This window comes from Lithobates pipiens, unplaced genomic scaffold (genome assembly GCF_037356315.1).
Source record: "Lithobates pipiens isolate NorthernLeopardFrog02 unplaced genomic scaffold, aLitPip1_a1.2 Scaffold_27, whole genome shotgun sequence".
Taxonomy (NCBI): Eukaryota; Metazoa; Chordata; class Amphibia; order Anura; family Ranidae; genus Lithobates; species Lithobates pipiens.
In genome coordinates, this window is record NW_027507788.1 from 180,895,413 (window position 1) to 180,910,475 (window position 15,063).

At 45.8% G+C, this 15,063-nt stretch overlaps 1 protein-coding gene across 2 annotated transcripts in view; it reads right to left on the bottom strand.

The window, feature by feature from the left end:
- DISP3 (dispatched RND transporter family member 3) overlaps window positions 1–15,063 on the bottom strand; it is a 278,254-nt gene that overhangs the window by 193,720 nt on the left and 69,471 nt on the right. For both annotated transcript variants that reach the window (XM_077457961.1, XM_077457962.1), the window contains exon 2: window positions 5,561–6,487. In XM_077457961.1, coding sequence (XP_077314087.1) covers window positions 5,561–6,482 — 922 coding nt within the window. In that variant the 5' untranslated portion in view covers window positions 6,483–6,487. The remainder of the gene's footprint in view (window positions 1–5,560; window positions 6,488–15,063) is intronic.

The window sequence follows — 15,063 nt, forward strand, 5'->3', positions numbered from 1 at the left end:
TTATTCTCATTGCAATGCATTGACAGTGCATTTTTTTTTTAGCACTGATCACCGTAATAATGTCACTGGTCCCCAAAAAGTGTCAAAAGTGTCAGTTAGGGGTCCGATTTGTCCGTTGCAATGTCCCAGTCCCGATTAAAAATCACTGATCAACACCATTACTAGTAAAAAAACAAAAAACAAATATCCCATAGTTTGTAGAATTTTTGCGCAAAGCAATCAATATACGTTTATTGGGATTTTTTTTACCAAAAATATGTAACAAAATACATATTGACATATGGACATCAAGCTCCAGAAAGACATGGATGAGTGAGTTTGGGGTGGAGGAACTTGACTGGCCTGCACAGAGTCCTGACCTCAACCAAATAGAACACCTTTGGGATAAATTAGAGCGGAGAAAGCCCAGGCCTTCTCGTCCACATCAGTGCCTGACCTCACAAATTAGCTTCTGGAAGAATGATCAAACATTCCCATCGACACACTCCTAATGTCACGTACACACGATCGGACTTTCCGGCAGACTTGGTCCGGCGGACCGGAATCCGTCGGACACTTCGATCGTGTGTGGGCTCCAGCGGACTTTTTTTTCCCCCAAAAGTCAGACAGACCTATAAATAATACATGTTTCAAATCTTTCAGATGGACTAAAAAAAAATCAGGAAAAACGTTCGTCTGTGTGCTAGTCCGACGGACCAAATACGACGCAAGGGCAGCTATTGGCTACTGGCTATTGAACTTCCTTGTTTCGTCCAGTTTACGTCATCACGTTCAAAACGAACGGACTTTCGAACAGACTTAGTCCGGTTGTGTGTGGCCAAGTCAGTTTCGTTCAGAAAGCTCGACGGACCTCGGCCGAAAGTCCGTCGGGAAGACCGTCGGACCTAGTCCATCGAAAAGTCGTGTCGTGTGTACGTGGCATAAATCTTGTGGACAGCCTTCCCAGAAGAGTTGAAGCTGTTATAGCTGCAAAGGTGGGCCAACTCAATATTGGACCCTACAGACTAAGACTGGGATGCCATTAAAGTTCATGTGGGTGTAAAGGCAGGTGTCCCAATACTTTTGGTAATATAGTGTATATCAATAGCACCACACTATACCTACCTAAGGCCCAATCTACCACTTCAACCTATGACTGCACAATGAAAGGGAAATCAGCAGACAGATGAACTCATCTCTCTGGCACTCTGCTCTCTTCTTCTATCAGCATGCCCCTTGTTACCATATGAAGCCTGCCACACAGCTGATTGCTTGTTGTGATGCTTTTCTCTCTCCAAATCCGAGCTCTACTGTACAGGGATTGCAAGAGGATGATATTAACGCCCAATAAGGAACCTGCGCTCTTCTAATTTAAAAGCACATTCAATGAAGGATCAATGAATTCAATTTTGCATTATTTGTGTCTTATATATTTGCCCGGAGTTCAGCTTTAATTCTTCAAAGTTTAGAAGAACTAACACCAATCTCACTTTCACATCCATCACTGCCATCTGCTTGGAGCTATACAGAGACAACAAACGCTGTGTTAGAACAAGGATACTTTGTTGTTCCATATGATGCAATTCATTCATTATTTGATAGCTGATAACGTGTGAAGAATGCAGGCACTTCCTTCTATCACCTCCACTCCTTCACACAGTCGTATGCCAACGTCTGGGCACCCGACGATCGGTTAACGTGGAACTCGAAATACAAAAATCCATTTCTGATTGATGCAGTCTGTCAGTAGAATTAAAGTGATATTAAATGAAAAAAGCAAACATTTTTTATATTGCAGCTTACCAAGTCTTAGCCAGCCAGCAAGTCTGTTGTTTTTCAAAAGCTCAAGCTCTCCAGGAGAATGTATCAGTTTACATAGATGAGACAAACTGTTTAATACTGGAAGGGGCAAATAAAATGATCAGGTTTTATTTATTCACATAAAACCTTTACCCCCCCCCCCACACCAGTGGCAGTTGGTGCTCAATTTTCTTGGGGGGGTCCCCCCACCCAAAGGGAATCCCACCCCCCGAGCCGCATTTAACCCCATCCAGGTCATGGCCTCTGCGGCTTCCCCTCGTGTCTCCTCTCAAATCCTGGCGAGTCTGGACTTATGTAGCAAGGTCTCCGGCCTTGTCCAGTCTAATGAGGACCTCCAAGGCAAGAAATAGCTGCCATCCTTCAATATGTAGTGGGTTGTGAGGCATAGTGGGTGCAAATATGGTGAAAGCCATTGGGTGCCAGACACTTCTTGGGTGTAAAAGAGGTTTTATTTCTTTTGACAGTTCTTTTTGTATTTTTGGGGGAAAGAGGGTTAGGGCCAGGACACCCTTAAAGAGGGATTCCACTGGAAACAAAAAATATTAAAAGCCAGCAGCTATAAATACTACAGCTGCTGACTTTTAATAAATGGACACTCACCTGTCCCGGGGTCCAGCAATCGATCGGCCTCGACTGCTGCTGCCGCCATTCTCGGTGAGGGAATCACTTCCCAGTTCCCTACTGCGCATGCGCGAGTCGCGCAGCGCAATGGGAATGGTCCGCGCTGTCTCTGGGACCCGTGTGTGTCAAAGCAGACAGCGCAGTGGGACAGGAAGAGGCATATACTCCCGTGGGAGTCTATGCCCAGAAGAGAGTGCAAATACCTGTCTTAGAAAAGGTGCCAACTGTGACACCGGAGGGGGGGAGGATTTCGATGAGCGGAAGTTCCACTTTAGGGTGGAACCCCGCTTGAAGTAGTTATTGATTCAATTGGCAGACACCAAGACTTCAATATGGCCTAAGCGCGGCGCCGCATTTAACCCCATCCAGGTCACTGCTTCGGCAGCTTCCCCCCGTGTCTCCTCTCAAGTCCCGGCGAGTCAGGAATTATGAGCAGAAGAGGCACCTTGCTGGGGCCTTTCGCTGCACGGCTGTCCTCCTCTTATTGAAGACTCGATGTCTGCCAATTGAATCGATAACTGCTTAAGGGTGTCCTGGCCCTAACCCTCTTTCCCCCAAAAACACAAAAGGGACTGTCAAAAGAAATAAAACCTCTTTTACATCCAAGAAGTGTCTGGCGCCCAATGGCTTTCATCATCTTTGCACCCACTATGCCTCACAACCCACTACATATTGAAGGATGGCAGCTATCTCTGGCCTTGGAGGTCCTCATTAGACTGGACAAGGCCGGAGACCTTGCTACATAAGTCCCAACTCGCCGGGACTTGAGAGTAGACACGAGGGGAAGCCGCCAAAGCAGTGACCTGGATGGGGTTAAATGTGGCTGGGGGGGTGGGATTCCCTTTGGGTGTGGGCACCCCAAGAAAATTGAGCCACCTGCCACTGGTGGGGGGGGGGGATAAAGGTTTTATGGTTATTTTATTTGTGGTTTGTCTCATCCATGTAAACTGATACATTCTCCTGGAGAGCTTGAGCTTTTGAAAAACAACAGACTTGCTGGCTGGCTAAGACTTGGTAAGCTGCAATATATATTTGGATGTTCTGTGCCACCAGGATTGCTGTTTGGGTGGAAGTGTGTCGTACACCCTGGGCTGCTAGGCCAGAGATTGGGTCTATCACAGGGGCAGCTGCCAGAAACAATAGGGAAGCGCAGGGTTGGGACTGCGGCTTGCAATCCAACCAAAAGTGACAGTTCTGTCGGCCAGAGAACCTGTCAGTGGTCGGAGGTAGAAGGGAAGCTGTCACCAGAAAGGGACCAACCACCTATATCAGTGACCACAGTGAGTAACTGAAGCAAGTACCAGAACCATACCCTCGTGCTTCTGGATAGGCCCTCACACAGCTTGGCAGCCAGGGTAGGATCCATTCTCTGGCCTAGCACCCCAGGGCATGCGACACACATCCACCCAGACAGCCGTCCAGGTGGCACAGCGCATAGATCACCTGACCTCCCCCGAATATATAGGTTTTCCCAGCAGGCCAAGGGATTCAAGAAAACCCCTGCCCATTGGCTGAGATACCCCATATACCCATAACCAGATCTTGGGTTTCCCTTCTCATATCTAGTACAACCAAGTTCCCAGCCACCTAGTGGTAGAAGAGAAAAGTGCAACCATGCCTAATTTAGGGCGAAATCAATAGATCTCTATCAATCGACCAAGATGACTACTCTTGGCAAGTACATTTGTGAGGAGCTCCTTTACTAAACCCCAGGGTGCTACACTTAGGACTCTTGGCCAATCGGATCTTAGGACTCTGGGCCAATCAGGGCTCAGGACCGGCTTCCTGATTGGCAACTGAAGCATTATAAACATGGGGGGGGGCACAGGGGGATTGGTTTCAGTAACTGCACCCACTCCTCTGGGCCCCCCTGTTGAACTTATGGGGCCTTGGCCCCGTACTGAAGGACAGATGCTACCCTCTTATCAGCGGCCCTGGTTACAGTTGCCACCAAAACAGGAGGTAAGGAGAAATCTTCCAATAGGGAGAACAGTTCCAGTGGCATTTGTCTAAGAGGGGGACCCCCCTCACTTCCCTTATTGACTCTGTCACTGGGAAAAAATTAGAGTTTTACCCAATTAGATAGGGAGGTGAAACAGGAAGACATTAGTGAATATTATTTTGCTAATGTCACACAACTGGGTGGGCTCGGGGAGCAGTGCTCTGCCCCCTGAGCCCACCCTTTTTGAAGCCAATTAGAGCCTCAGGCTCTAAGCAGGCTTCAAAAAAAAAAAATCCATTGAAATCCATGTGTATCATCAGCACGCCAAGGATTCCTCAAAAAGGTCCAAAGCTTTATTTTCATGGTCACATGGTAAACATACAGCAAGGTTTTGGAGTCACGCAGGGCCCCTTCGTCAGGCAAGTCAATGGGGCTGGGCGCAACAGCGAACTAAAACTTGGCTTGTAGCTGCAGCGTGTTAGTCCTATATATAGTAGATTTGCCATTCGACAAAGTAAAGAAAAAAAAAACAGGCTTTAAAGTGGAACTAAACCTTTCTATCATTTTTAGCCAAGGAAGCTGTAATCTTGGCCTTTATTGGACCACAATTGATCTTCAACTGCCATAATGCTGCACTTTTGATCATTTATGGTTTGCCAGTTTGGTTGAGAGCACATCCAATGTGACAGTTACATTCCCAACACGTGATTTATGAAACTGTTAAAATGTTGAGTTTAGTTCCGCTTTAAGGAGGCGGCAGTATCATCTTGTGAATGCCTGACAGCAGCCTGACCACGGCTGCTTAGCATGGGCAATGGGCAAGTGTGGACCTAATTCTTACTAGGATCTGAGCACCAGCCTTTTGATTTTAAAAAAAGAATTGTATGCAGACTTTCAACTTTCACCCGACTTCCAGTTTTATAAAATTATATTTCTGCAGCTTTTCAACTTTCAAATGTCTTTTCATATTAAAAAAAAAAAGAAATTTCTGCAGCTTTTCAGCTTTCACGAGTCATTTCATTTTAGAACAGAAGTTTCTGCAGCTTTTCAACTTTCATAAGGCTTTACATTTTTTAACATTTCTGCAGATTTTTGACTTTCTAGTTTTCAACTTTTAACCTTTACTTCAAAAAAAAAAAAAGTTTTCTATGGCTTTTCAACTTTTTGTAGTAGAAAATGTACAATCTGTAGACTTACCGTGCACGTCAGCCAGGTCCTGGCCCATACCATCATAGTAAATCTTGCCCCCTTTCTCCGTGGGGAAGAAGTAGGTCAGGAGGGAACTAGGAGGTGAACAGTAGGAATAAGATCCCAATGGAAGGTCCTTTAAGACCTCATGAGGTTTCCAACAAAATTCCCGGAAGTGGGGGTGGTCCATGATCTTCCTCTCAATCCTATGGATGGTCATCAAACGCTCTTTAGTAAAGATATTATTCTCCTCGTCCCCTCTGGCCAAAAAGATAAGTTCAATCCGCCAGTGAGCATGGCTTTGCGTGTTGGGAGTCACGTAAACACCTGAATATTCCTTAACAGATGCCCCACGTGGGTGGCGAGACTGATTCACCGCCAGAGTCAAGGGTACTGAAGGAGTGGAGATTGAGCCATTAGTTCTCAAAGTGTTATTGCACCATGGGGAGTTGCGTTTGACCCGTACGGGGCCGTCCTGCTGGGAGGTATTCAGGTGGAGTTGCTGTAGCTGCTCAAAGATCAACCGCTGCAATGTTTCAGATGTAAAGTCTGCAACGTCCCTGCGGTTCCTCCCCCAGGTGCCAAACTGAGATTTCAAGGCAAGGGTCAGCGCGTCGAACCGCTGGGAGGACTGGTGATTGCGGATCTCGAATGCATTGTAAGAGATGTCAATGTCAAGTGTCGGGTAATGTACAAACATGATGACGGAGAGGACCACGGGGACTAAACAGCCCAAGGCCAGTAGAAAAGCAGCGCAGTAAACGTTTGTAAACACCCATCCCACTATATTCCAAAACTCGCACGGTGGCATGGTGTCTTTTAAAGGCTTAGAAGTCCACTGGCAGTTCTTGCATATAGGTGATCTGAAGGCCACCTCGTCGTCTTCGTCATCGAGCCATGCGTCCTGTAACAGGGGGTCATCTGTGTCCATGTTACCTGCAAACCATGGTGCCGTGGAAAGGAAAGACATGTTAGAGAAGATAAAAAAAAAAATATTGGACATACATGGAGGCCAATATTACTGACCTCTCCTTCTAAGAAAAGCTAGTTGCTTGGCTGTCATGCTTTTTCAGAATCTTTCTGGGTTACTGACCACAAATACGTTTGGAAATCATGTTTTCTTCACTAGCACCAGACTTATTCTGGTTCAAGAACTAAAGAAGGCCAGTTAATTGTTCCCTCCTCAGTGGCTGTGATTGACAGCAGCAGGAGCCAGTGGCGCCTGCTGCTGCCTCTGAACCAATGAGGAGGGAGTGAGCTGAGAGAGCTGCTGCTTGCGTGCACATCACTGGATCGAGATCGGGCTCAGGTAAGTGTAGGGGGGGGGGGGCTCTGCATGTAGTAGATTTTTGCCTTAAAGTGATTCTAAAGGCTCAAGGCTCGAGGATTTTTACCTTAATGCATTCTATGCATGATGATAATAACCCTTCTCTGACAAAAAACCTAGGAGGGAAGGACCCTTCTAGAAGGTTACTCCAAATATTTATCTTCACCCTTCAGCTCAAATCACTAGAATAGCATCCCCCCCTCAAATATTTACCTAAATAGAATCTTCCTCCAGCCCTTTGCACAAGAGCCTCAGTTCCCCAGGGACTCTCACTTCTCATTGGCTGAGACAGCCTTGGGCACCATTGACTCCAGAATGGACACAAACCAGTGGCTTGGGACTGAGCCTGCTTGCTCTGGGGGCACTCGGCAGGAGGGAGGGGCCAGGAGTGCCACTGGGCAGGACCCGAGAAGATCGGGGCTCTGTGCAAAACCACTGCACAGAGCAGGTAAGCATAATATGTTACATCTACCTTTAGAACCACTTTAAAGTTTAATCTGCCTATATTTTATCTTCCCTCCTTTACTCCTCTCATCAACATGCTATTTACATTTTTAAATACAAGGGGCAGGCCAGAGACTGTCAGGCTGGAGAGTAAAGTGCTAGATGATGCTGGATGCATACCTCTCAACTTTCTGAGATAGGAATGGGGGACACTAGAGCGGCATGATCCTGGATAAAAAGAGAATCACATTTTTTTTTTGCTTAGAATAAAGATCATGATTCTCTAACGTTTCTCGTGGAGTAACATCATCTTTCACATTATACAAAAAAATTGAGCTAACTTTACTGTTTCGTTTTTTTTTTTTATTAATTGAAGTGTTTTTTTTCCCCTCAAAAAATTGCGTTTGAAAGAACAGGGTCTGTTAAAAATATATATAATGTTTAAGGGGTTCTAAGTAATTTTCTAGCAAAAAATACTGATTTTAACTTGTAAGCAACAAGTGACATAAAAAGGTTTAGTCTTTAAGTGGTTAAACTGACCTCATTTACAGACCAAAGTTTATCCCTTTGATCTAAAAGAAGCAAATGATACATTGTTTATAGTTATCCCTCAGCGCTAAGCAATGGTGATAAACATTTTCCGGACACTCCTATTTTTTTTTTTTTTTTGACAGCTGTGAGTGAGCAGAGAACATCTCTGCACTGTATGAATCATGGAAATGCTGGATTAAGATTGAGAGGAGGGGTTTGAATCGTGATTTTTTTTAACGATTAATCGTGCATCTCTAGGGGATGCCTATTAGCAAAATAATGTAGGGATAGGACACACCCCCTGCCATGACACCTTAAAGGATAATTGTACAAAAAAATATTGGTTAACCGCTTGCCAACCAGCTGCGATCAGAATAATTTGGCAGGTCAGATCGTTCCTGCGAATGGCTGTAGCTGTACGTCGGTCCCAGCTATAGAAGGCACACGTGTACTGCACGGCGGGGGGAGCTGTTGCACGTGGCCTGCGACCGGGATGTCCTCCGGGCCACCCACGATCGTTTCACAGAGAGCCAGAATGCCAATCTGTTAATATAAACAAACAGATCCCCATTCAGTCTAGTGATTAGGAACAGCATCTCTTTGTACTTCCAGTCAGTCCCCTCCCCCACAGTTAGAAACACCTCCCAGAGAACACATTTAACCCCTTGATCACCCCCTAGTGTTAACCCCTTCCCTGCCAGTGTTATTTATACATTAATCAGTGCATTTTTCTAGCACTGATCGCTGCATAAATGTCACTGGTCCAAAAAAGTGTCAAAAGTGTCTGATCTGTCCACCGCAATGTCGCAGTCCTGCTAAAAATATCTGATCACCGCCATTACTAGTAAAAAAAAAAAATAACAATAATAAAAATGCTATAAATCTATCCCCTATTTTGTAGATGCGATAACTTTTGCGCAAACCAATCAATATCTGCTTATTGCGATTTTTTACTAGAAATATGTAGAAGAATACATATTGGCCTAAACTGTTGAAGACTTTTTTTTGGGGATATTTATTATAGCAAAAGGTAACAAATATTGTTTTGTTTTTTTTCAAAATTGTCGTTCTTCGCCATTACCAGTAAAAACAAATAAAATAAATAAAAGTTCATAAATCTATACCCTATTTTGTAGATGTGATAATTTTTGCACAAACCAATCAATATACGCTTATTGCGATTTTTTTTTTACCAGAAATATGTAGAAGAAAATATATCGGCCTAAATTTATGAAGAAATACATTTTTTTCATTTTTTTGGGATATGTATTATAGCAAAAAGTAAAATGTATAGTTTTTTTTCAAAACGGGCAATTTTTTTTGTTTAAAGCGCAAAAACAAATATAAACCGCGGTGGCGATTAAACACCGCCAAAAGAAAGCTCTATTTGTGGGAAAAAAGGACGTCAATTTTGTTTGGATAAAATGTTGCACAACCGCACGCAAAAAATGGCCTGGTCATTAACCACCTCGCGCCCGCCCTATAGCCGAATGACGGCCGTAGGGCAGGCGCGTTCGTCCGGGAGGCCGTCCCTCGACGTCCTAATGTTTACTTCCGCAATGTGCGCCGCCGCGGGCACGCATCGCGGAAGTTCTGTGTTCGCCGTGTCCCCCAGGGACAGGAAAACACAGATCGCTGTAAACGGCCAATCACAGCGGCCGTTTACAGCGCGATCGCCGTGTCCAATGGGAGATGATCTCATATGTAAACATATGAGATCATCTCTCAGCGCCGCTCTCCCTCCTCACACAGACAGCGTGTGAGAGGGGAGAGATGAACGGCTGCAGCGGCTTTCCTTTGTAAAAGTAAAAAAAAAAAAAGTAAAAAAAAAAGTGCCATCCTTCCCCAGCAGTGCCATCCATCCTCCCCCAGCAGTGCCATCCATCCTCCCCCAGCAGTGCCATCCTCCCCCAGCAGTGACATCCTGCCCCAGTGCCATCCGCCCCAGTGCCATCCGCCCCAGTGCCATCCACCCCAGTTCTACCTGCCCCTAGTTCTACCTGCCCCCAGTGCTACCTGCCCCCAGTGCCACCTGCCCCCAGTGCCACCTGTTGTCAGTGCCATTTGTCCCCAGTGCCATCTGTCATCAGTGCCACATAGTGCCATCTGTCATCAGTACCACGTATTAGTGCCATCTGTCATCAGTGCCACGTATCAGTGCCATTTGTCATCAGTGCCACCTGTCAGTGTCACGTGCCATCTGTTGTCAGTGTCACGTGTCATCAATGCCACTTATCAGTGTCATCTGTCATCAGTGTCACGCGTCATCGGTGCCATGTATTAGTGCCATCTGTCATCGGTGGCACGTATTAGTGCCACGTATTAGTGCCATCTGTCATCAGTACCACGTATTAGTGCCACGTGTCTTCAGTGCCACGTATTAGTGCCACGTGTCATCAGTGCCACGTATAAGTTTCCACGTGTCATCAGTGCCACATATTAGTGCCATCTGTCATCAGTGCCACTGTCATCAGTGCCACGTATAAGTGTCATCATTGCCACGTATCAGTGCCATCTGTCATCAGTGTCACGTGTCACGTGTCATTGTCCTGGTGCTTCAAAAGTGTAATAAATAGTCAACAAGTTAGATGTGTAATTTATGTTCCTAGAACACATGATGGCGCTACCTGTATGTTGGGCCTCTCTATGTGGCCAGGCTGTGAAAAAGTCCCACACATGTGGTATTGTAATACTCAGGAGGAGTAGCAGAATTTTTGGGGGGGTGTCATTTGTGGTATACACATGCCATGTGAGAGAAATAACCTATTACAATGACAATTTTGTGGAGAAAAAAAAATGAAAAATCTTAATTTTGCAAAGAATTGTGGGGAAAAAAATGACAACATCAAAAAGCTCACCATGCCTCTTACTAAATACCTTGGAATGTCTACTTTCCAAAAAGGGGTCATTTGGGGGGTATTTGTACTTTCCTGACTTGTTCAGGTCACAAGAAGCGAGATAGTCCACCAGTACATCAGATGTGATCAATTTTGTGCGATTCGCACCACAGCTTGTAGACTCTCTAACTTTCACAAAGACCAAATAATATCCACTAATTTGGGTTATTTTTACCAAAGATATGTAGCAGTATAAATTGTGGCCAAAATTTATGAAGAAAAATTAATAATTTGCATAATTCTGTCACAGAAACAAAGAAATATGCGTTTTTTTTCAAAAATTTTGGTCTTTTTTCATTTATAGCGCAAAAAATAAAAACCCCAGAGGTGATCAAATACCACCAAAAGAAAGCTCTATTTGTGGGAAAAAAAGGAAAAAAAAATCATTTGGGTACAGTGTTGCATGACTGAGTAATTGTCATTCAAAGTGTGAGAGCACCAAAAGCTGAAAATTGGTCTGGGCAGGAAGGGTGTTTAAGTGCCCAGTAAGCAAGTGGTTAAGGAGGTAAATCCTTCCAGTCCTTAAGTTTTTAAACCCACAAACGCTTTTTTTTTTTACCACTACTATTCCTCTATATTGGCTTTTGGAATTTACAAATGCAGCCATTTAGAAATTGGATGCTAGGTTTAGAACTGGAAAACACTGATAGATAAATAGTGCATTTTGAGGGACAAATGGGGAGGAATGAAGGTCAGTCCCTCAAATTTAGGGACAGTTGGGAGCTATGTGGATGTCCTCCAGCCAGGAAATGGCTAACTTGCTGCAGCTTCTAATGTATGTAGTGAGAACCTTTTAGTACATGAGAGGATTCTGTACAACTGTGCAAGACTGAGGGGGAAGACCAGCGTTCTGCTTTAATATCCGCAGACGGGCCCCATGCTGGGTTTTCTGATGTTTGCTGATGAAGTTTGATCCGTTATGGTTATGGCACTTTGTCTGACTTGCCGAATAAAGTCACACATGTCTATGGGGCTGTCATGATGACACATATCGGATTTTGTGCTCAGTGTGATCCCATTTATTGTACAAACATGAAAATAGATCTGCCGTGCTCCCTAGTGAAGACATCTCTTCTACAGAGGTGACAGCTGACATAAAGAGACATAGACTTGTCAGCCATCACCGGCTTTTCCTGAGTGGCGTCGACACGGAGTCACTTTTGCACGCTGTCAACATAATTGGTCCCCCCCGGGCTCCGGTTCAATAAGTTTGGCAGTCACATATCGGAGACGCCTTTCAACAGTGCACGGGGGCCTCGGGGTCGCACCATCTTGTGATGAGTCACCCTCTCCCCATGTAGGGTAGAAAATAATCAATAAGACCATCTTCTCCTCAGTCTGAGCCTAACAAATCATTTTGGATTGCGTTACGGCTCCCGGTATAATTTGCGGTGACAGAGAAGCCTTAACGAGCTCCTTCTACACTGCGGGCCTTGCGTCTCGAAATGAATCCTCATTCCAATTCATAGTTGGATGTATATTTCTCAGTAGTTTAATGAGCGCCTTCTCTCGAGTGTACGGCTGATGAGAGTCATGCCAAATGCATAAGTGGGAATGCAGCGAACTTAAATGATAAATGTATTACTACTATCAAGATCAGTTCACCTTGGCTGGTGAAAATCATACCGGCATTTGCCACGACTATGGTATTAACTATGGCTTGTTACCTGCCATACCAATAAACCCACCCCTTCTTAAAGAGGAAGTAAACCCTTCCAAACAACTTGGACCAACAGGTAAGCCTAGATTAAGGCTTACCTGTAGGTCCAAGCAATATCTCCTAAACCTATATGGTTTAGGAGATATTTGCCCGAAAATGGGCACCGCTGTCTACGGCGCATGCGCAGGCGCACTAAATGCGGCAAATCCATGAATGGATTTGCCTAATTTGTCGACTCCCGTGCGCATGCGTGGGAGTGACGTCATCGCGGCTTCGCCGAGTGGCAGCGGCGGAGCTGCGAGACGCGACTCCCGTGCGCATGCGCGGGAGTGACGTCATCGCGGCTTCGCCACTGTGATTCGTCGGAGCTGCGAGACGCCACCAGCAACATGGATGCGGCGGACTACAGGGATCATCGGCGACTTCGCTGGCTCCTGTGTCAGGTAAGTGACACATAATGAGATACTATGCGATGCATAGTAGTCCATTATGCTTTACCTTTGCAGGGAAAAAAAGAGGAAGTAAACCCATCAGGGTTTGCTTCCTCTTTAATTTTAATTACCACACCACACATAACTGCAAATACCAATAATTAACATGTCAATAACCTTTCAAAACATAACATGCATTTTCATTAAAGATAATGGAGCCCAAGGTCCCAACAGGCATAAAAACCATAACCGTACCTGCTAGTCACTTCTCAGGCCTCCAGTCGCGAAACCACAGACTCGGAGACAACTACCCTGTTTCCCCCAAAAATAAGACCTAGCGTGATTGTCGGTGATGGCTGCAATATAAGCCCTACCCCTCTAGCTAAGTACTCTACATGTGTGTTTACTGTTTAATCTACCAAAGGATTCTTAATCCTGTTCGGCCAGTCTTGCATAGATGCCATCCAAGGGGTGGGCACAAGGGGTAGCTGCTCTGAGTGCAGCGGTAATGAGGGGTATCATCTGACTACATGCATTCTCCAGACCAGCTACTGCTCTCATGCTGTGCTCCAACATGCTCACTCTTCACCCCAAATGCCCACAGCTGACATTAAAAATACAACATGTATGTGGAATTACCATCTAATTGCTGGAAAGCAAGCGATTAACCACGCATGTATAGTGCACACTCCACGCCAAGCTTGAGCAGCTGAAGCAAGGGAGCAGGGATTGGGGACAGGGCAGCACACACATTCTATAGCATGCATTAGTAGCGGTGAAGGAGGGCACAGTTCCATATCCTTGCCCTGGGTGCTGGAAAAACCTGTCCTGGTACTGATGTCAGCTATCGTGAATTTGTTGGGACAGTTCCCCATTTTGGCCCTTCTGTCTCACTAATGACGTGTCTGGGGCTAGGTCCCAGGATCACAGCATTTGTCTTATTTAAAATTACTGCACATGGATAGTAACTCAAAAGGGCATCAATTGTGGGACTATGGGCCACACGTAGGCAGTGTTGTTGTAAACAAAGTTGGGGTCTGGGGTGAGACCAACCAGTAATATGAGCGGGATAGGCAGTCTCCGCATATTTAGACTAAAATCAAGTACATACTGGGGGGTAGATACAGATGCGGGGTGAGGGTCGGGAGTAATTTCCTGGTGGAGGATTCCAAGGGGGCCTGTCAGGGAAATGGCCGTAGGACGGGCAATCCTGCCAGTACCTGTCATGGTCTCGCCGGGCGAATCCCCGTGCGCGACAACAAGTGCATGCAGGTGTGCAGCGGTGGGTGTGCGCACCGTGACAATTGTTGGCACTGTCTGGCCTATTTAAACCTGCTGCAGATGCATGCAGGTTTCTGGATTATTGTCAGCTTCCTGTGTACCTGTACCTGCTATCTGCAGCTGATTCCTGTTTACTACCCGGCTTGCTTGACCTCTCCTGCTCTCCGCCTGCATTGACCCCTGGCTTGGACTTGTCTATTCTCCAGTCTCTGCATCTGTACCTTGTCTGACCGCACAGTGTTTGACCCCTGGGCTGGCCATCAACTCCTGGTTTATCCTGCTGTACTTCATCTCGGACTGTTCCTGCTGTGTATGACCCCTGACCTGGCTTCTCTTCCTGGTTTGCTCTACTGCTCCATAACCTGGGATCTCTCCTCGCATGGTTGCCCAATCAGCTTCTCCAGCGCACCCCAGCTGCCCTCTGCTAACAAGCTACCCAGCAGCAGCACTTGGCAATCCATGCTCCTTTGGGCACTGTACTCCCTATCTAACTTCCAGGGATACGCTGCACGTAGCCACAAGGGGCACCCTCTCAGCAATCCACTCTCACACCGTGGACTTGACAGGGCCAGTGCCTCATGATTTTATTGTGCTACCTTGTCTGGTCAGGGACTGAGACGGCAAAGAGATGTGGTGGTGTTTTCTGCACCAAGCCTCATTAGATTTTTTGGCCGAGACCGGGGCAGGCCACAAGGACTAGCCATTGCACATGCACTGACACTTTTTAAAATTTCTCTTATTTTCCTCACATGTATATCATTTTGCACTTATATGTGTGCTTTTTTTCACTTGGATTGTAGGGTTTGGGTCTTCAAGCCTACCTTGAAGTCTAGGGGGGATGTGTGGCTCTTAGGTAGGTTCCTTCCTCACCTGCCTTGGGGGTCTCTCTCTTGTACTCGTTGGTTGGCTTCAACTGAACATGAACATGAGGAGAGGGGTCC